Genomic DNA, 22,294 nt, shown 5'->3' on the forward strand with positions numbered 1-22,294 from the left:
AAGCAGAAATGTGTAGTTAAATACGGATACAGGATGTGGTTAAGTCTTCTGAAGAAGTAAACGCAATGTTGGTTAAAATCATCAGATATTTAAGGAACACGGTGTGAAATGACATAAAATCTTAACAGTTATTCTACATTGGGACTATTGAAAGGCTACACTATAAACACTAAACAAGTGGTAACTATGGGGAAACTATTAATTACTGTAATTACCCTCACACGACACGGCTCAGTTTTTTACAACCTTATTTCTGGCATAAAATGCAGTCGTTTACTCACCCATATGACTTTGGTGTCATTATCATGCCCGCTATTTAAATTCATTCGAGAGCCACGTATATCCATATAGTGGGGGTGATCAGGGCACCGAAATGCAGCCGAAATGATATACACAAAGCGGCAGAGTGAATGAGCCGTGCTGCGGTTGTGTGCGTCGCTCAGAGATGACATCATCCACTTCAGAGGTTAGTAGGTCAACCTACAGACCCCGGATGACGACAGGCAACTCCGGACTCAAAGGGGAATAGCACTAACGAATCATAACAAAATATTGGTGAAATGAATGAGTTTCCTGTCAGAAAATGCGTTATTTAGAGGCTGCATTTCAGTGCCCCGATCACTCCCACTATATGGATATACACGGCTCTCGAATGGATCTAAATATCGTCCAAACTCCTTCTGACACTAAAGTTATATGGGTGAGTAAACAACTGTATTTTATGCCATAAATAAGGTCCAGGTTGTAAAAAACTGCACTTCCCTTTAACTGACGGTCTAACCACACCGTGGCAGAGAAGTTTCTCTGTGTTGACTGAAGTTCTCACTTCACTTAATCAGTCTACAGAAATGAGGAAGAGCACATACTGTATGGTTTAATTAAGTCAGTCTTACAGAAAGTGAGTTTCTCTAAATCCCTCTGCTTCTCCTTTTTAACAGCTATCAGTGTGTTGTTTTTCCACATGTTACACAGAATCTAAAACAGTTCACTCCAGTCACCAGTGTCTCTATGCATTTTGGTGCAAATGCAAAAAGAAATTATAATACATGCATATTTATTTCACAAACTGCAAATGTACCTTTTGAATTTTTGATTCTAGTTTTGGACATGGTTGTTGCAGTTTAATTTTAACTGGCAACTTATAAAATTAATGGAAGCTCACCAAAACAGGGCTGATATGTTAGCAGTATTTTTTTATCAATGTGTTTTTAATTGTTTCTTTTTAATATCTTTTTTTTTCGTTGTTGTTGAATTTATACAGTTATACTCGAGTCGTAAATATTGGCCTTGAATGTCTAAAAGATATATTTGTTGTGCTTAAACTTTGTAATGACATTCAAACAATAAGGAACTGCATTTTTAAAATGAAATTTAGTGGAAAATTACTGAACGGTAAAACACACTGACAGATTATAAATGTTCCAGGTTGCACAGAGAGAGTTAAAAGTTTAACATTTTTCAACACTGTGCGGATACAGATGACAAATTTCTTTAGGTAATTACCCTAATTTTCGTGGTATTTTAATAACGGGGCATTTCAAGTACATACCAACCGTTAAATAGTTGCTGTGATACCTGAAGTGGTAAAAATGTATGCTCCATGATGGGGAGAAACTTGTCTGTACTACATTTTTATTAATGCTGAAAAGGAGAGGTGAGATTTAAAAGCTGTGAAATGACAGCCAGCTCACCACCACAGGGAGCAGAGCAGTCACAGGTAAGGTTAGAAGATATTGTATTAACAGGATATCCGCGGGGTCTGAATTAGCTGTCCAAGAGTTTGAGTCCTAAAAACATTGTAAAAGTGTGTTAATTTATTCATTTCATTAAAAAACAAAGATGAACCGGTACATAAAAAAGAAAAGAAGATTTTTTTTGCCTTCGATTTATTATCCTAGCCTATTTTGAATTCTGTTGTATCATGGTCGAGTCTTTATCACAAACTAAAACTGTTAAAAGTGTCACTGATGTAAATGGGTACAGCTTGAAGTGGCGGTGAGGTATTAAAAAATATTGAGATGGTCTTGAAAAAGTCTTAAAAAGGTATTAGAATTAGCTTTAAGATGCCTGTATATACCCTGATTAAGACGCAGTGTCTTTCTGCAGCAGTTTACCGTAGCATTTAAAAACAAAAACTGAAACTGAGAGAAGCAGCTGAAGAGTTTCATGCTTTCCCCCCTCTCACCCCTCAGCCATACTTCTCGGGCACCCGCAGCCTCTCCCCCATGTCCAGCCTGTTCGGATCCATCTGGACGCCTCAGAGCGAGCCCTACCAGAGCCACTTCCAACCTGAGCGGTCGGCCCCGATGTCCCCCGTGTCCCCCATCACCCCTCCCCGCTCGCCCTTCACCCGGGAGCCGGAGGGCACCTGCAGACAGATCCAGTACTCCAGCTTCAACCCGTTTGGCCCACACATGAACCTGGACATATGGAACTCTTCTTCCAACCGCAGCTCCAACTCGCAGCTCTCCAACGACTCTGGCTACTGTGGAGATGTTTGAAACAAAGCAGCAGACCTTAACAAAGAATGGCAAACGTATAAAACATTGATATGTAAAAGAAAGGAAATAAAAATGAATGTTCTTTTATCATTATTGGGGAAAATGTGAATATTCCTTTTCTTTTATGTTCCCATTTTCAAATGTTAAATGTTGTGAAAGGTTAACCCTTTTGTTGTATATTTTTCTAGATGTTTTGCAGTTTTGATCATAGAAAAATAAAAAAAAAAGGTTTTCTACTTGTAAAACATTTCAATCTTTATTCAATATTAAGATGAAATAACGTTTCTGCAGTATAGTGTCACAGTTCAGCCAGATGTGTTAATGAAACTACAGATGTGTAGCTGAGATCAAGAGTTTGAAGATGAGTATTGTCCACGATGCTGCATGCTGATGTAATAATGTAGTAATGACCATTGAGTACTCGCTGGTCCAAACATCAGCAAGCTGTCAGACTTGGCAGCTGGTGTAATCCTGTGGCAACATGATCTTGTCATTGATTTGGACAAAAACATTTTTTTAAACTTAATCATTTGGAAAAGTTATGACACACTGAATCCAACACAGGACCTGGGATAAAGTGTGAATAAAATGTAAAACGTTTGAGTTATGGATAAAATTGAAGCATGACTTCAAACAGTCCAGCCAAAAACTTGTTCGTACATTAGGCTTTCGTTGGTAAAAACTCAGCTTTCAACATGAAAAAGTTTGTCAGAGCCCAAAGTTTGAATATTTTCCCCTCTTAAGTTACTGTAGAGAAGCATTTGCATCCATATTTTTAATTTTGTTTTGGTTTCTCTCCACACACGACTGAACCGACCGAACCACATGCTTCCCGTGAGACAAGGAAACATCAGTCGTTCACCTTGCTGATGTGCCAGAAAAACATTTCTAAATACATGGGGAAATAATTAGCAGAGTAGGGAAGTGGTACAGTGTAAAAGTACACCTGGATTAGTGAGTAGCTGCTTATATTTGGCACATGTGACCACACTGAAGGTGAAGAGCAAGCCTCAGCTTTAAACAGGGCACAGACTCGTCAAGGTAATTTCATCTACTTTCACTACCTACTCTCATTTCATTCTGGGACCTGATATGAATCAGTTATGTTTTTTATATATACTTATTATTTATGTGAAAATTACAAATAAAGAACAAGGGTTTGTAATGGATGTTACAGTTAAAATCACAATATATTTTTCCTGTATACATAATAGTATAGGGTACTGTGAATGTCATAATCCATTTTTGATGGCAAACAGTCCAGTTGTTGAAGTAGAGACATGTCAGTCTGGACTGATCAACACTGCCCTCTCTAAATCCATGTTGCTACCATGACCTGTGGTTAATGAGCTGGCATGGGTCAGACTTATCAAATCAACCTTGGATTATCGGATGTAAAGATTAAAAATGCAAATTCATATGTGAATGAATGATTATGTGTTAAACAAATTATATCTGAGCTTCTGAGAGGAGGACAATCCAACAGAGAGGAACAGTTGTTCTGTTTGTTCACGTTAGTTTAGATTACACACGTAAAGGTAAGAAATATGATCATGATTAATACTCCAGTATCTAACAGGTAGAATCACGCACAGTTCATATTTACTCTTCACTGTAAGTAGACTTTCTTTTTTTGTCACAAGCATGTGTGAGAATAATTCCAAATGTGTGCAATTTCATTTAGATAATTGGAATATAAAACAATAGGTGATGATCATTGCTTATCAGCTTTTACATGAAAATCAATGCACATTACAAGATCAGCTGTGCTACGCAATCATAAAGATAAGATAGTAAGTAGTAAGTAACTAAAATGTGAATTTCATGCCTAATGCTTCTCAATATTCTCACTGTTTATCTTCTGTTATGTATATAAACAATGACAGGATTTGACAAAACACAATCAACAATCTACAGACATGCAACAACAAAGACAACAGACATCAACACAAACATAAAGAAATGAGTAAAAGAATAAGCACAACCTCTCGATGGCCGCAAATGGCCATAGCAGTAGCCTAGTAGAACTTAAAAAAAAAAAGTATAATAATAACATAATGTTGCAAATTGAAATTACAGTGTGTCACAAATAATATTGATATAACATCATCTTAAACATGTGCAATTTAACTCAAAATAAGAAGACAAAGAAAATTTAAACCTATGAAAAGAAGACAATGAGCGTATGTTACGGAAGATTATTCCAGTCTGATGGCGCTTTAAACATAAATGCTCTTTTACCAATTGTTTTGTTCACTGTAGGAATAAGGAAAAAGTACTGAGATGAGTGCCGTAATTGATATGTTGTGGAATATGTCCCACAGTAACTTGAGCTTTCCTCCCACTTTTACCCCAGCACCTCCATGATGTTGACAGTGTTGAGTTCCCAACTTGATGAATAGCAGTAAATGGATACATTAAAGTTGCAGACATGGTTCAACAACAGCATTTTACATGATTTTGCATGTTAGCATTTAAGTGCAGCTAAATGAAGTTACTAGCATGTCTCTACACTTGTTCACACTTGTACATACAACAGTTTGAAAGAAAAAGCCCTGTGGTTTTTATTTTGTTATCTTTTCTTTTGTGTTTTACAGGAAGTCAAGATGAAAGTCCTGTCATCTCCCGTGTTTTTCCTCCTGCTCATGCATCACAACATCTCCCTCTCTACACCTTTGTGTCACGTGTATCAACAAACGTGTAGTTGCTCGGGTCAAAACCTGACGAAAGTCCCCGCAGCCCCCTCAGAGCTCATCACTGAACTCAACATCTCTCTCAGCGGACTGGAGACAATACGGAGAGATGATTTTGTTTCATATGCCAGCTTAAGGTCTTTGATCATGACTGGAAACAAAATCAAAACAATCCATGAACAAGCCTTCGACCCGCTGATACATTTGGAGAACCTGGACCTGTCTTTTAACCGACTGGATGTATTGTCTGCCGGATGGTTTACGAACCTTTTCTCCCTTCAGTACTTGAATCTTTTGGGAAACGAATACAAAACACTGGGTCAGGGCGATCTCTTCCAACCACTGAAGAAATTAAAGACCCTATATGTCGGAGGACCTCACCTTCAGTCTGTCAGAGAAAGTGACTTTTCCGGGCTTAGCGGTCTCAACGAGCTGTTTTTTGATGGGAAAAACCTACTGCACTATGCATCAGGGAGCTTCAGACAAATCGGGCCTGTTAGCCATGTGACTGTTGGTCTGAATGGTCCGTTTTTGAGAAATCTAACACTCGTGTATGTTTTACTGTTTGATGTTGTACATCCAAACACAACGCTGACCATCAACGACACACTGCTCCTCTCAGCGTATCAAAACATCCCATTACTGGCTGCCTTTAACCGCGGAGCAACTAGTCTTGTTTTTAAACACGTTGTCATGTCATTAGATGCTTTGCTAGGACTTCTTCATTTGCTACCAGACACTGATGTAACTCTGCTTGCAATCGAGGACACACAATTCTTCCTCCCACTTTCGTTTAGAATTAGTCCAATTCCAGCCATAGACAATTTAGAGGTTGTTTTCCTCAAAAATGTAGTGGTCCCTCGGTTGTTCCATTTTCCATTACTCGATTTCTTGGAGCCTCTCCTTAAAATGGTGCGAAAGGTGTCCGTGATAAACTCCATGGTGTTCGCCGTTCCCTGTGAAACCTCTGCTGACCTCTCACAGCTGGAGTATCTGGATATCAGTGACAACGTTTTCAGCGATCTCGTGCTGACAGAAATGATGTGTGACGGCAAAGGCGTCCTCTGGAATCTGCAAACGCTCAACGTCAGCAGAAACCACCTACGGTCATTCAACAGCCATCTTTTCACCAAACTAGAAAACCTCAAAAACATCGACATGAGTGGAAATGTGTTTTATCACATGCCTGCACTTTGTATGTGGCCGCCAAATCTTAGATTCTTAAACCTTTCATCGACACATCTATTGAAGGCGACCACTTGTCTGCCGGAAAGTCTGCACATCCTTGACCTGTCCAACAATGAATTAAGCGTGTTCAACATCACACTACCGCTCCTCAGAGAGTTATACATCGCTGGTAACAAGATTGTTAGTTTGCCTGATGGCCGTCTATACCCTCGTCTTGAATCTATCTCCATTCAGAACAATGACTTGCAGACATTCAGCAGTAATATCCTAAATGGTTACAACAGTCTGAAGAGGCTGGAGGCCGCTGCCGACTCGTACGTCTGTTCGTGTGACTTTGTAGCGTTCATGACGAGAGACCTGGCGACACATCGTGTCAGCGTTGCAGACGATGTCTCGTTGTACATCTGCGACTCCCCTGAAGCCGTGAGAGAAAAGAGTATAGCAGACGCGACGTTGTCGGTGTTCGAGTGCCACACGGCCTTGGCGTTGACTTTACTCTGCTTAGGTATCCTGGCACCAATTCTGCTTGCTATATATTTATGTTACAAGTACAGCGTCATGTGGTATGTGAAGATGACCTGGGTCTGGCTGAGAGCTAAGAGAAAGCCGAAGTTAAACAAGGGAAATCTCGAGTTTGATGCTTTTGTGTCCTACAGTCAGATGGATGCTGGTTGGGTGGAAGCTCATCTGGTCCCAGAGCTCGAGCAGTCTGAGCCCCCTTTCCGACTCTGCCTGCACAAAAGAGATTTTTTACCCGGGGGATGGATCATAGACAACATCATGGACGCCATCGAGAAGAGTCACAAAACTCTCTTCATCCTCTCTCAGAACTTTGTCGACAGTGAGTGGTGCAAGTACGAGCTGGACTACACCCATTTCAGACTGTTCGACCACAATGACGACGCGGTGGTGCTGATTCTCTTGGGGGCCATTGATAAAAACGCCATCCCCAACAAGTTCTGTAGGCTGCGGAAAGTCATGAACTCCAGGACGTATTTGGAGTGGCCTGACAACGAGGACCAGGTCGCCAGGTTCTGGCAGAGCCTGAGAGAAGCTATGAGACGACCTGTGAACGAAGATGACGAGCTCAATGTACATTACCAGAATGGTGACGTAGCTTTACGTCGAATCTGAATTGCAGTTGTTTCATATGTTTGTAACCTATAAATGCGTTGTTGTGTCTGTCATCATTGTTGAAGAAAGCACTGTCTCATTAAAATGTCTGCGGACAGCACTTCTGGACTAATATTTCTTTTGTCCATCCTTTCATCTTACGTACGGTATATGTAGCCGGAGTCAAACCTGTACTTTCACAAGACATATAACAACAGATGCGCCTTTTTCCCCCTTTTAATTAATAATGGATATTTTTCAATATTATTTTCAATTTAAACCTGTGAGACATCATCTTAAACTGTTAATGTGTATGTGTGTGTATTGTGTGTTGTGTGTTCATGTGCTTCTGTGCCTAAAAACGTGTGTAATTCATTGTCAGGCTCTTGAGAGCTGACATATTGCCGTTATTGATCTTTAGCCCTAAAATCAACACAGAAGCCAGGATACTGATGACAGGCAGGCCAGGGGAGCCAGGGTGTCCTGATAACACACACACACGCACGCACACACACACACACACACACACACACACACACACACACATGCACACTAACACATTAATGCTCGACACACACGTATGCACAGAGTTACAGATGTCCATAAAGGTTAGTAAAACCTGGTGGAGTAGAGGACTCCTTCATCAAATCATAGCGCCCATGATTGACACATGTTGTATTAACATGCAGAGGCTCTGATACACAACGGAAAGGTTTAATAGAGATGACAGTAAGTTTAAGTAAGGTAAGGTCTCTGTGATATCTGGTTAAAATTTGATTAAATGCAAATAAAACAAAGCAAAACCAGTTCCAAAGGGTTTAAATATTTCAGCAGTATTTCCAACAAATTAAGACTCATATGTAACTGTATATTTTATGGTTGTGTGTGTAATTGTTGTGTGTGTGTTTGCACTGGTTCATTTACAACTTCTCAATTTCAGAAAAACGTTCTCTAAAATTTTAATTAGCGGAAAAACTGGTAGAGATACATATAGCACAATGTAAATATGCTTTAAATGCTGAGAATTATAAGAAAACTATTAGGAAAAGGTGGCGACTGTAAATTAATAATCAATGAGCCAATTATTGGCAGATTCCTTTGTTTTAAACCATATAAGAGTGTAGTTGCCCACTTCTGCCATCTTACAGCTGTAAATACACAGGATCCAAGTGTGTATTCATCCACTTCTGAAAATAATACCTGAAAATCACAATGTATTTCTGTTTGAGGAAAAAACAAATTCCAAATAAGACCAAAATACACTCATATTTTTCTCAACATGTATTTCCAGTGGTACACAGACAGAAAATACTTAGAATTTTGGTAACACTTTATTTGACCCGTGTCTCTATAACGCATTATAACCATACTTATAATGCAGTTATAGCAAGGTATAACTATAGTTATAAACTCTCATAAATGCTTTATAACAATAATCATAACACCCTATAAAGAATTTTATCATGACTTATAAGGCCACGTATTATAATACGTTATAATTGTTAGTAACTCTCTGACAATGTCCACATCGATAATGCATTATGAATATAGTTATAATTGGCTTATAAATGTGTGTAACTATCATTATAAACACTCATAAATTATCATGAGCTTTATAACGATAAGCATAACACATTATAGAGCATTATAACCCTAGTCTTATGATCATTTATGAGTGTTTATAATGATAGTTATACAGTGTTATAACTGCATAATAACTCATAAGTATGGTTATAATGTGTTGTAGGCGTCAAATAAAGTGTTACAGGCATTATTAATTAATCTATCAATTAATACTGTTGTTTCTCAAAGTGAACAATTGATGTATATGTTTTATATGTGAACAGCCCATGGGTCAATGCGCATTTTTAAGTTCAAGTTTATAAGTTTTTGTTAAAAAATTAGATAGATAGATAGATAGATAGATAGATAGATAGATAGATAGATAGATAGATAGATAGATAGATAGATAGATAGATAGATAGATAGATAGATAGATAGATAGATAGATAGATAGATAGATAGATAGATAGATAGCATGTTGCTCTGTTGGTGACGAGTGGTGGGGTGATGTCAGTTCAGAGTGTTCCCCTCCAGAAGTCAAAACAGCATGTGATTTGATTTCATGCTCTTTTATCCTTTAACTAGCCTGATAACAGGGACGGAAAAGGCAACAATGTGTGTGTCTGTGTGTGTATAACAACTCTCCATCATCCCCTAGCAGAGGATCCATTAGCCTTGGACCCCCTCCCCGGTTGCCCAGTGATAAAGTAAACAAAGTGTGTTTGACCAGCCCGACGGGCAAATATTTATTCTGGAAGCCGCCTCATCCGACAGGAGACGCACACACACACACACACACACACACACGTCTGCAGCCGTGAGCGGAGGTATATATTCAGTGAGCATCCCACTGGAGCAGTATTACATATGCACACACACAACGCACAAGCAGCAAAGTGGATCCATCAGGGACCCTGATCCTGGAGGCAGACTCACCTGAACCTGGCAGCTCAGTCGACCTTCCTTAGGTAACCAAACGTTACTTTTTCTTTTTGTTTTGACCAATTTTTATATTTTATTGTGATATCCAACTGCTCTCCTGTCATCTTCTGACCTTTTCTCTCCACTTAATGTCTCCTCCAGTGTTAACGCGCCAACATGGCGGCCGGCGTCATCAGGAACTTCCTAGTCCAGGCTCCGACTCCAGCCTACTTCCCCCTGATCTTCCAGCACTCCCCGTGCAAAGACGATGATGAAGAAGAAGAAGAAATAGTCGAGAAGCTGGAGGAAAAACCAGCGGAGAAGGACGATGAAGAAGAAGAGGAGGAAGATGACGAAGAGTCGGAGGCTCAGGAGGAAGAAGAAGAGTGTCTGGAGGAGGTTTTTCTAAACCCAGACCAGTACGCTTTGGACGTGACCAAGCAGCTGCTGAGGTTCGCGGACCTGATCAGTCGCGACGTTCAGCGATATTTCGGTCGCTGCTCCGCCGGAGACCAAGAGGCCTGCGACATCTACAGCGACTCCGTCTCCGTCGCGACCAGCGGCCGCCTGCGTTACTACGACGACCTGCTGAGAATCGCGAGAGCGGGAAGTCCAGAGGAGCAGGAGCACGGCTCGGTGACCTGCAGCGGTCATCAGGGAGTCGCGAACAGTCTGGGGCCCCTGGCTGAGCTGTTCGGCCACCGGGGCCCGAGCCAAGGCCGCGGCCGACCGATGATCAAGCGCCATCTCCCGCTCAGTTTCTGGACGGAGCCGATCCCCTTCTGCGCCGCCGTGGACAGTTTCAGCGACACACCCGAGGTCGCACACAGACAAACAAACAGTGACGACGACGCACCTGCACAGGACGCAGAAGACGGTGCTCACACACACATGCACTACAACAACGCGCTCACACACCACCACCACCACCACGGCGCTCACACCCTCGACAACAACCAGCCCGACTTCAGTGACTTGTTGGCAAACTGGGATCCAAACCCAGAGCTCACGCACACGCTGACGGAGAACACGCACATGCAGCATTGAAAGGAGAGACTTCATTCACGCCCTTTTACACTTTTGACACACACACTTTAAAAACTTTTAATAAAGAGGAAGATAACAACAAACAACTAATTTGCTGTGCACACTTTTCTTCTGTGTATTTTAAAAGGTCAATTCTCACACGCTCTGGTCCAACCGTCTCCTGTCAGTTTTCATTTTCTGTAACCGGGTTTGACATTTAAATATTTCAGCAGAAACAACAAGCTTTTCCAAACACAGCATGTCAGAGACTCTCTGGGTTATATATAGACTCCACTGTGGACTGTTTTCACTAGTGTTACAGAGTGACTAGTGCAGAGATAAAACTGTTAACCCGAAACAAAACGTCCATCACAAATTGTGTTATTTTGTTCTTTAGGTTGTTGTTGTTTTAAATAAATGAAAAATCCTTTTGTACAGAACAGTTCATCCTCTTTGTTATTTTCTTATGAAAAGTTTGTTTGTGTGAACTCCTGTTGTTTAACTTCAGGACTACACTGCAAAAACTCAAAATCTTACCGAGAATATTTGTCTTATTTTTAGTCAAAATATAATTTCTAGTCAAAACAAATCTCATTATACTTGTTTTTAGACACTTTTTACTTCTTTCCAGCACATTCTCACCTGAATTAAGTAGAAAAATCTGATAGTGGAGCAAGTTTTTTTTTCTTATTACAAGCACAAAAAACCTGCTTTCACTGGCAGACTTTTCTACTTATTTCAAGTGCAAATAATCTAAAAACAAGTTGATTTTTAGGTGATGAGTCCTATTTTATGTGGAAAGATATTAGTTTTGACTAGAAATTAGACATTTTGACAAGAAATAAGACAAATATTCTTGGTAAGATATTGAGTTTTTGCAGTGTACACAAAATCACTAACCCTAATCCTAACCTGAGATGTGTGTTCAGATCCTCTATTAGAGTACAAGTACTAATCATACACTGTAGAAATATGTATGTTATAAGTGTTGCCCTTTAAAATATGTAATGCATTAGATCAGGGGTCTTCAACGTTTTCAGGCCAAGGACCCCCACACTGATGGAGAGATGGACCAGGGACCCCCAACTATATTGTATGAAATTGTGTTTTATATTAAACTGTTCACAGGTTTGTGCATTGGATACTAAGCTTTTCACATAATACGCAGGTTTGTATTCATGATTTTATTTTTAAACATGGAGGTGAGTAGAGGGGCCATCCCACTGCTATTCATAAACAGGCCTTGTTATTAACTGATACCAATGCCAGTATTAACAATGTCTGTCAACTGCATGGTAATCATGCAGACAAGCTATTCAAATTGAAGTTTTTGTTTGAACCCAAAAGATAGAAAACATTGTCTAATCAAACAAAAATTCCACGGACCCCCTGTTGAAGACCTCTGCATTAGATAAATATCACAGATGCATCAATGGAGTTCATTTTTACCTTTTTATATTTTTTCATACAGCACAGCAACAAGACAATGTGAATATTTTCATTATTGAAAATATCTGTTAATTATTTTCTCAATTAACTGACGAGTCAGTGAGATGAGAATATTTCAGCCTGTTTTTCATGAATATATCATCTTTCTCTCAAGTATTTTCTGAAGACTAAAGTATCTTTGTATTTCAAAGTAGCTGAAACAGAGATGGGGGTTGTTTTTGCTGCATTTTGACCTCTTCAACTGTAATTTCTCAAAATTAGAAACATATTCAGCTTCAGTTCAATGACAACCAGATTAACTACTATTAAAATATGTGATATGTTGATCCACAGCAGTGTGACACTCCAGTATCTGCCTGACCTGACAGCCCTAACTCAGGTGAACTGACCCTTTACACATGACTCAGCTGTACAACCATCCCTTGGCTGATGCACACCATGAATCTGCTGACGGCACACTAACTGCACTTGACGGTATCGTCTCTAACTAACCCTGACATTTGAATTTTATGATGTAATCCTGAAGCCAAACAGATCCACTTCCTGTTCTTCGTGTTGAGAGTGAACGAAAGGTTTAAAGGAAGGTGGGAGAGAGAGAGAGAGAGAGGCAAGAGAAAGAAAGTGTTTGCTGTAGTTTAAGTAAACAGAGAGGTGAGATGAAAGAGAGAGGCGTGTGGAAGACAGAGCTAGAAGTTTGTGTAATTGCTGCGCTGACATGGTTTTTAGGTAAATGAGGGTTTGATAAGGCCCAGAGTGACAGTTTGAGGACAGTTACTGTCTGTGGTCTGACTGGCTCTGACAGAAACCAGGATGCAGTAATAAGGAAGAAATAAAAACTGTGTCAAGGGAGGAGAGAAGACAGGTGAATAAATGCACCTGTGTGAGTCCTGAAGTCGACCAGCCAGTTTATCTGTTTCTGACGCTACAGGGCATCATGTGATTGGTCCAAAACTGGAAAGAGTCCCCCCCACAGGCACAATTCCTGATTGGCTGAGCAGGAAAACCAGTCACATATCGACACACACTCTCTCTATTAGACACATAAAAGTACAAACTTTCACTGCACACGTGCATTGAAGGTATCCACATACCTGAGCGGAGGTTCCCGGAGCAGCTCAACATGAGGACGCGCACGCTTTTGTCCATAACTCTGCTGGGCCTGCTGCTGTGGGCCTCCTGCACCCAGGCCGACGACGAAGCCAAGGACAAACAGGCAGAGGAGGAGACGTCAAAGGAGGCGGTAGAGGACACCTCAGCAGAGACAACAGCAGAGGAGAAGGATGATGATGATGATGAGGATGAACCAAAGAAAGAGAAGACGACAGAGATAGAGGAGGAAAGAGATGTGATGGTTCTGCACATCAACAACTTCGAGAGAGCGCTCAGCGAGCATCAATATGTGCTGGTTGAGTTCTGTAAGTAGTTTTGATCCATATATGAAGGATATTTCAATATTATAGGTCCCACGCAGATGTTACTCACATCTGTTTGATTGCTTTTAGACACTGAGATGCAAACCACATGAGGGTCCATTGATGCTGAGGCTGATTTTGTGTGATGCAGATGTTTATTTCTTTTAAAGAAGACATGCAGATGTGATAGATAGATGGCATACTGTGGTAAAAGTTTTGCATTCAGATGAAGAAGGCCATGGGATATAGGCAAAAGCTCCAGGAATAGCTGAGTGCATATATGAATTCAGGATTTTTACTTCAGGAAAGACGGCCAAATGTTTCGTGTGAGTTTTCCACCATTGATTTCTACTCCAGCTTTCATGTGCACATGCGTACACGTGGTCCCTCCTGTCCAGATGTTCTCCTGGTTCAACTCTCCCACAGATGAGCTCAGCAGTAGCAGAGGAGAGAGGTCACAAGCCCAACTGCCACTGTTGCTATCAGCAGCTTATTTCCATACGTATCTGGACATGTGCTGCTGATAGCGACAGCAACAGTGGACAGAGCAGAGGCCTGCTTTGGTTAATAAACCCCTCTCAGGTTTCAGTCGTCTCCTCTGCATGTGCTGCAAAAAAGCATGGGAGCTGCATGGGAACTCAGTGTGTTTCTGTGTGTGTGTGTGTGTGTGTGCAGATGCCCCCTGGTGTGGTCACTGTAAGAAGCTGGAGCCGGTGTACGCCGAGGCCGCGGCCAAGCTGAAGGCCGAGGAGCCGACGATGCGCCTGGCCAAAGTGGACGCCATCGAGGAGAGGGAGCTGGGCGATGAGTTTGACGTTGGAGGATTCCCAACTCTGAAGCTGTTCATCAACGGAGACCGCAAGCAGCCCGTCGACTACACTGGTACACACACACACACACACACACACACACACACACACACGTTTTCAATCATTGATCAATCATCATCTGTAAACCAAGCTGGTGAAGCTGCTGTGTGTCTACGTCATCAATAAGCCTGAGTGTGTCCTGAAGCCTAGTGTGTGTTTGTGTGTTTTACCCTCTAACACTGTTTAACCTGTACACTGTTGTTAATATATTATTGAACTGAATCAACATTTTTGTGCCTTTGAGCTATTTATCATATTTGACTCTGTAAACAGTCCTTTTTTTTATAGTTCAACATTTGGCAAAAATACTTTGACTTTCTAAGAGTTTGTTGAGAAAATTCACACCACTCTTATATTTGTTCCTTTGTGACTATTTTTTTCCTTTTATTTCTTTTATTCAATTGGTGCCTTTGAAAAAAAAAAAAAAGAAATGTCTTAAGATATTCTAAGATAAACCGGTTTTCATTGTTCATAACACCTAATTGAAACTTTTATGCAACAATTACTTGGTGAGCAGAAAAAATATCACTATAACAATGGCAAATTTTTTAGAAAACATTTTTATCTAAACATGTGAATCGGGTCACACAATTTACTGTTGATTTGTTTACTGTTACAATGTCAATGGGTTGTTGAATTAGGATTTTACCTTTGGAAGTTGTGAGTTCAGTTTGTCTCTGTGTGGCACTTTAGCAAGGAGCTAATTAGTTATATGAATGAATGAATGAATGAATGAATGAATGAATGTGTTTCTCTGAATCAATATAGCATGGATCAACACAATCAACATTTCATACAGTAACCTCTTGGTCTGAGCTTCACTGTTCCCTTTGTCTTTCTCAGGCTGTACCTCATACTGTGTGTTGAAGCGGATGAAATAACTCGTGCATGACTTGACACCTGTCTTCACCTGTTTGTGCTTGTTTGTGTTGTCCAGGTAAGAGGACAGCAGAGGGAATAGTCCAGTGGCTGAAGCGTCGATCAGGCCCTGGAGCTGCCGTGCTCGACTCTGTTCAGTCTGCAGCTCAGTTCATCGATGCCCACAACATCACTGTCATTGGATTCTTTAATGTAGGTTAATACATCTGCTTCTATCCAGTGTTATCTACACTATGCCTCGTAAAATATATTATGATAGTTTTTTCTTTTCTTACATATCAGAGTCTGGAGAGTGATGCAGCCAAGGTTTTCAAGCAAACCTCCTTCGATGTGACCGACACAGAGTTTGCAACGACTGCAACTCCTGAGGTTTTCCAGAAGTATGAAGTAAAGAGCGACTCCGTGGTGCTCTTCAAAAAGGTATGAGCATTAACCAGTGTTTTAAAAAGGCAGTGCAGATGTTAGCTTTGCTTCCATCTAGTGCCTGGATATAGTACATACAGTAGTTTCCTTTGATTGTTCTTCAAAAGTAATCAGATTTAGGTTTTCTTTTAGAATAAGAGCAAGGAGTATAGGGTGGAAACTTAATCCATAGAGTGCAAAGTAAAAGAGAAGATCTGGCCTGGTGCAACCTCTGTAGCGATTGTTTTTATTGGATTAGTCAGCCAATTATTATTTAGTTAAATCATTAGGGTTGTTAATTTGATAAAATGTCAGCAAATGGATGGAAAAAAATATACCATTTAGCAGAAAATTGCTTAGTTTGCTAACAAAAGAATTTAATCAATATGATTAAAGATTTTGTGACTCAGTGACAGAGCTACAACGAAGAGACACAAAACAAGTACACACAATGCTAAACGTCTCATCATTCTTCCCACAGCTACATTTAAATAGTTAGTTTATTTCATTTTTCTTTCACTTTGATGGGAACCACATTTGGTATTTTGTGAATATGTAGATGAATAATTTTCAATGATGTTACACAAAGAAAAACCTAAACAATGAACAAATGTTTTGTTGATTTGCAAATTTGTCGATTGGTTATCCAACTATAGATCTACAATCAACTTTTATAGAAAACACTGGATCATGGTGTGATCAGATTGGTTGAAAAAATATGTATACTCTATGTGTGTGTGCCTGTGTTTACTAGTTCGATGACGGCAGAGCAGACTTTGCATTGACGGAAGAAGGAACGCTGGACAAAAGCAATCTGACCAAATTCATCCAGGAAAACAGCCTGGAGCTGATCATCCCATTCACACAGGAGGTAATGCACAACCGTTGGGCACGTTGTACTCACTAAAATTAACTGTAAATTATATTCATCATGCTCTTTGTGTGTGTTTTCAGACCGCAGAAAAGATCTTTTCCTCTAGCATCCACCTGCACAGCCTGCTGTTCATCAACTCCACTGTGGAGAGTCAGACAGCTCTGGTGGAGAAAACCAAGCCTGTGGCCAGAGAGTTCAAGGGCAAGGTAACCATTTGTGTTTGTGTGTGTGTGCTGATAAGTAAATCAGTGATAGACAGACCTTAAACACAACTAAACCTCATTGTCTTGTTTTTTATTTGTGTGTGTGTATCTGTGTCTTGTGTAGATGTTGTTCATTGTAATCGACGTGACAACAGCCGTGTCTCACGTGCTGAACTACTTCGGCGTGGCTGAGAAGGACGCCCCCACTGTACGCATCATGAATATGGACACAGGGAAGAAGTTCAACATCGCCGCCGGGGACCTCACAGCAGATTCACTGCGACAGACGTGTCAGGAGGTCGTGGATGGCACCGCCAAGGTAACACACACACACAGCCAGTGGTGGGAAGTGCTGCTCTGAGGCGAAGTTTTAAAGCACAAGTACAGGAGACACTAAATTTCAGAGAGAAATATTGTATTTATAATTACATCAACATATAAACTGCATTATATAAACATAGGAGTTTACATAATACTACACATGATTAAAAATTAATCCAGTGGTTTCAAACCATTTGGAAATGTGACATGTCCATTTGCGGCCTGTTGTTGCAGATATTTATGACTTAAGATGGGAAATTCACGTTCGAACTTCTCTAATGGTTTTATTTTAAAAATGGATTATTGAAAATTTCACAACAAAATACCAAAGAGGAATTTAAAAACAAAACAAAAAACAGAAGTTGTGTACAGTAACAGACACTCTTTCCTTCTTCCTTCCCCATTAATCACCTTTTAACCTCAGATTTATCTTTGGAGAGGTCACCACTTGACCGAGTTACCATTGTATCACTTTATATTAAAAATACTCAGGTCTGGGTTTTATATTAATGTTATTAAAGTATCAAAGAGATGTCCAAAGCACTCAGCACACATATTCAGTCCTAAAACAAGCTGTAAAGCCCTCTGTAACTCTGTGATGTCACAGCAAAGCATGGACACTGTAGATGGTTTATGGTTCGCAAAACCACAAATGTGTCTTCTAATGGATCAACACTTCAAATAAAACACAGGAAAACTATAAAACATCACACATTCACCATAATACTTTGTATAGAAGTCTAATGTATCATTTACCAGAATACATCTGACTGTTTTTATTACTGTGGATGACTGGTGTATATAGTATGTGGTCTGAGTTAATTCGGAATAATTGATCATTTTATTTGAAACTTAATTTGTAGTTTTAACTATTTTCCACAGCTTAAAGGCTTGGCTCAGTCACTGTGGTAATATGCTGCACTTCCACCATCAAACCACACCCAATAACCTGTCCTGTTTTGTGTGGTGCAGCCCTACTTCCGCTCAGAGGAAATCCCCGAGGACTGGAACAAAGGACCAGTCAAAGTCCTGGTGGGGAAGAACTTCGAGTCCGTTGCTCTGGACCAAACCAAAAACGTCTTTGTGGAGTTTTGTAAGTCTGAGTGTGTCTGCCTCACTTTGGGTAACATGCACTGTAAAAACTGTGACCAGAGTTTAGTGAAATCAACTCATCTTTCATCATGACATCCAATCAATAATCAAGTAAACCTGAAAAAAAGTCAAAATTCTAGTTTAAAATAGTTGGGTCTTGATTTCAGCTGTGAAATTATTTAAATGAACTTGATTATAATGTTTTATAATGTTCATTATAATGTAACTAGGGCTGTCAAACGATTAATTTTTTAAATCGCGATTAATCGCATTTTTTCCATAGTTAACTCGCGATTAATCTCTATTAAAAATATTATATATGGCGCTTTGGACTTTCAACCCTCCAAAGTGTTATAATCTCTAGACAAACAACTTTTAGACCAGAGCAGGCCTAGTACCTAATCATAACACATGATGCATGAAACTCACACAGAATTGAAACGAATTGCATCCAGTGGAAATTGCCCTTTACTTTGCTACGCCTCTGCCTGGCCATGTGCATTTGTTGACAACAGAAGTCGTCAAAAAATCAATACATCGCCACGTGCATTTGTTGACAACGACGCTGTCAAAAAAATCAATACATGGCCATGTGCATTTGTTGACAACAAAGCCGTCAAAAAATCAATGGATAGAGCTGTGGATATATGTTAGACTGTGTATATTTGTGTAGCAACCAACTTGAAGGTGCCTTACCGCCACCTACTGGACTGGAGGTCCCACACTCCAGTCCTCCAGTCCAGCAGACAGAGGACAAAATGGGCCGCGATTAACCGCGATTAAAAAATTTAATCGCGTTAATTTTTTTAATTAATCTAATCGCGATTAACGGTTAACTCTGACAGCCCTAAATGTAACGTTTTGTTTTATATGTATTTTACATGTATTTATATATATATATATCGTGTGTGTAGATGCCCCATGGTGTGGACACTGTAAAGAACTGACTCCCATCTGGGAAAAGCTGGGAGAAAAGTACGCCGATCACGAGGACATTATTATAGCCAAGATGGACTCCACAGCCAATGAGGTCGAGTCTCTGGACATCCGTGGATTCCCCACGCTCAAATATTTCCCTGCTGGTGGAAAAGAGGTACATACACACACACACACAAACACACACATACACACACACACACACATACACATACACACACATACACACATGAAGAGGCTCTGATTATTCCTCTCTTATGCCACATCCAGGTGGTTGACTACACTGGGAAAAGAGATCTGGAGACAATGTCCAAGTTCCTGGATGATGGAGGAGTGATGCCGAAGGAGGAGAGTAAAGAGGAGGAAGATGAGGATGACGATGATGAGGATGATGATGAAGACGAAGAGGGGGGTGATGCTAAGGAGGGTGACAAGGCTGATGATGACGATGACAAGGTGTGTGTTTTTAATACTGCTTTACTGTAATACTACTGAGCTCCACTCCGCTCATCTCCCATCTGTTTATTTCTCTGTTTCTCAGGACACTGACGAGTCCGCAGAGGCACAGACCAACAAAGATGAGCTGTGATGTCACTGCTTTCCAGCCAATCAGAACGAACCTAGCTATCTATCTTCCTTTTTTTTCTTAATAAAATCAAATTGGGTATAAATGTGTTTTTCATTTAATTCATTTATTTACTGAATTGGGACAATGCACATTAATCAACATTGCTGCATTAAACATCAATGTAAATGTACAGTACAGGCCTTATTAATAAATGCTAAATTTCATCTATATAGTCCAAAGGCAGGAACCTACACAACACAGACACAGAAAGACTTTAAAACCTCACAACTACAAATCATACAGTAGACAATTACAAACAAGACACAGGCAGACAATATCCAAATAAACAATATTACCGGTATAACAAAACATTTTAACCCCCCAAAATAAAAGAGATCAATGAACCAAAAGCCCCCCAGGAACATCAGATCAAGAAACAGTATTTAGGCTATGAATGAGTAGATGTTGAGATTATTTTTAAAGAGTATGTAGTTGTCACAGTTTTCTGATGTGTAATGGTAACTTGTTCCAGGAATGTGAACCTCTTACAGATATGACAATTTAACATAATTTAGTCCTAGTCCTTGGTACCTTGGAGCTCTAGTTCTTCGTCCATCATTGTTGTTTTTCTGGATGAAGTCATTTAGTGGTGGGGGGCAAGAGCATTTAAGACTTTAAAAATAAGACAAATATCAATGAAGATTGAAACTTTTTTTAAAAAAAATATTACAATTATGAAAATGAAGAGGTTTCCTGTCCTGTAACTTTTCTTCATTTATTTTATAAGTCCTGTTCAAGTTTGTGTGAATATGTTTCTGTCAATATATATTTGTCTCACGAGGCCGTTGTGATGGAAAATTCTGGTATTCAAGCCACTTAAAGATTAATGACATGAGTTAGAGTCATTGTGGAAAAACACCTCCAGCACACAGATACATAGACAACATGTTGACAGAGGGGTCTGAAAGAAAGAAAGGAAGAAAGAAAGAAAGAAAGAAAGAAAGAAAGAAAGAAAGAAAGAAAGAAAGAAAGAAAGAAAGAAAAGTAGATTTAAAGATAAAAACAAACCCATGCCTCTCATTCCTGAGTGACAACATGAGGACAGATAAACACATATAACGATGGGCTGATCAGAGGAGGTGTAGGTATGTTTCATAATAACGTAGTGAGCAACACAGTCGGACCTGTCGGCAACAACACTCACTCACGGTGATTGATCGGTATTGTGTGTCTGGTTGTGGTGAGTGTGTGTGAGTCCACCTGAGGTTGTAGCTCATCCATCTCAAGGTTTGACATGCTGCTGTTCACCCTGAAGAGAGAGAGAGTCGTTAGTTATCTAAGTTACTTTGACCTTCCTGTCACATCCAGCCGGTCTGGTCGTTCTCCTCTGACCTCTCTTATCATCAAGCTGGTTTTGTCAACAGAGCTCACTGGATGTTTTCAATTGTTTGTTTGTTTGACTGATTGATTGGTTTCTATGACTCTAGCGACCAGTATCTACCTTAGTGTATACACTTCACTGCTGTCACATGATAGGGTGAGTCAGCAGCCGTTGCTTATGAAGTCCTTAGGAATGTGCAGGAAACAGTGGCAAAAAATACATATATTACATCTATTGCACTGTTTATCTGATGTTAATCTCATTGAACAAAGCGCAGCATGTATAAACTCCAAACTATGTGATGTATTAGTCATGATGACACCTCAGTTTGGCTGAAGGAAGCAGGTGTGAGAGGGTAAACTCATGCGAGTGACACAGGTGAGGACTGAGGAGGGTTGGTTTTCCGTCTGTGGGAAACCGAATGTTTCCAATTCCAGAGGAAAACTGGTTCAACAGGCTGTGATGTCACAACTGTCACCAACATGGTACGTGTTTCCTCCTGCCAGACGAGCTTCCTCACTCGTCCATAAGGTAAGTCCACCACTCTTCTGTATCTCACACATCACACTGTTAAATTTGGCGAGCGTGGACGCGTACTTACTCCCGGCAGGCAGGATTTATTATTTAGTGTGTGTGTGTGTGTGTGTGTTTGTGTTTGTGTTTGTGTTTGTGTTTGTGCTGGAGGCAGGTTTGTGCCTGTTTGGATCGGATGCCAGAGGTTTGGATGTACCTTGTTTACATAAGAGTCCCATGTGAGCCACGGTGCATTCAGTGGACGTGTTAAATGACTGTTACAGCTGGTGTAAGGTGTCAGATTGGCATGAAAACACAAAAAGTGAAGCAGAGGAGCATGACTCGGGATTATTTGTGTGTTCAGTTTTACGTACTATATCTACTGTGCTG

At 40.2% G+C, this 22,294-nt stretch overlaps 4 protein-coding genes across 6 annotated transcripts in view; all 4 read left to right on the plus strand.

Moving 5' to 3' along the window:
- Nucleotides 1–2,510, plus strand: part of tmem131l (transmembrane 131 like) — a 31,558-nt gene extending 29,048 nt beyond the window's left edge. For both annotated transcript variants that reach the window (XM_085783159.1, XM_085783166.1), the window contains exon 34: nt 2,193–2,510. In XM_085783159.1, coding sequence (XP_085639285.1) covers nt 2,193–2,501 — 309 coding nt within the window. In that variant the 3' untranslated portion in view covers nt 2,502–2,510. The remainder of the gene's footprint in view (nt 1–2,192) is intronic.
- Nucleotides 2,511–3,438: 928 nt separating this feature from the next.
- Nucleotides 3,439–7,609, plus strand: LOC146992041 (toll-like receptor 2). Its single transcript, XM_085783176.1, has 2 exons — nt 3,439–3,542; nt 5,099–7,609. The coding sequence occupies exon 2, from the start codon at nt 5,108–5,110 to the stop codon at nt 7,514–7,516; it is 2,409 nt and encodes an 802-aa protein (XP_085639302.1). The 5' UTR covers nt 3,439–3,542; nt 5,099–5,107; the 3' UTR covers nt 7,517–7,609.
- A 2,245-nt stretch (nt 7,610–9,854) lies between these two features.
- Nucleotides 9,855–11,026, plus strand: percc1 (proline and glutamate rich with coiled coil 1). The gene is made up of 2 exons (XM_085783187.1): nt 9,855–10,026; nt 10,142–11,026. Exon 2 carries the CDS (start codon nt 10,157–10,159, stop codon nt 11,024–11,026), a length of 870 nt encoding a protein of 289 aa, XP_085639313.1. The 5' UTR covers nt 9,855–10,026; nt 10,142–10,156.
- Nucleotides 11,027–13,521: 2,495 nt separating this feature from the next.
- Nucleotides 13,522–20,113, plus strand: pdia2 (protein disulfide isomerase family A, member 2). 2 transcript variants are annotated; one of them, XM_085783205.1, is made up of 11 exons: nt 13,522–13,869; nt 14,542–14,748; nt 15,673–15,806; nt 15,897–16,034; nt 16,771–16,887; nt 16,971–17,096; nt 17,218–17,412; nt 18,387–18,507; nt 19,421–19,599; nt 19,713–19,904; nt 19,996–20,113. In XM_085783205.1, the coding sequence occupies exons 1-11, from the start codon at nt 13,575–13,577 to the stop codon at nt 20,029–20,031; spliced, it is 1,740 nt and encodes a 579-aa protein (XP_085639331.1). In that variant the 5' UTR covers nt 13,522–13,574; the 3' UTR covers nt 20,032–20,113. The 2 variants fall into 2 exon arrangements, with proteins under 2 accessions (XP_085639331.1, XP_085639323.1); XM_085783197.1 differs by having other exon boundaries at nt 19,713–19,898; nt 19,984–20,113.
- Nucleotides 20,114–22,294: the final 2,181 nt, after the last annotated feature.

Source organism: Trachurus japonicus, chromosome 1, assembly GCF_045865225.1.
Source record: "Trachurus japonicus isolate A0001 chromosome 1, Traja_1.0".
NCBI lineage: Eukaryota > Metazoa > Chordata > Actinopteri > Carangiformes > Carangidae > Trachurus > Trachurus japonicus.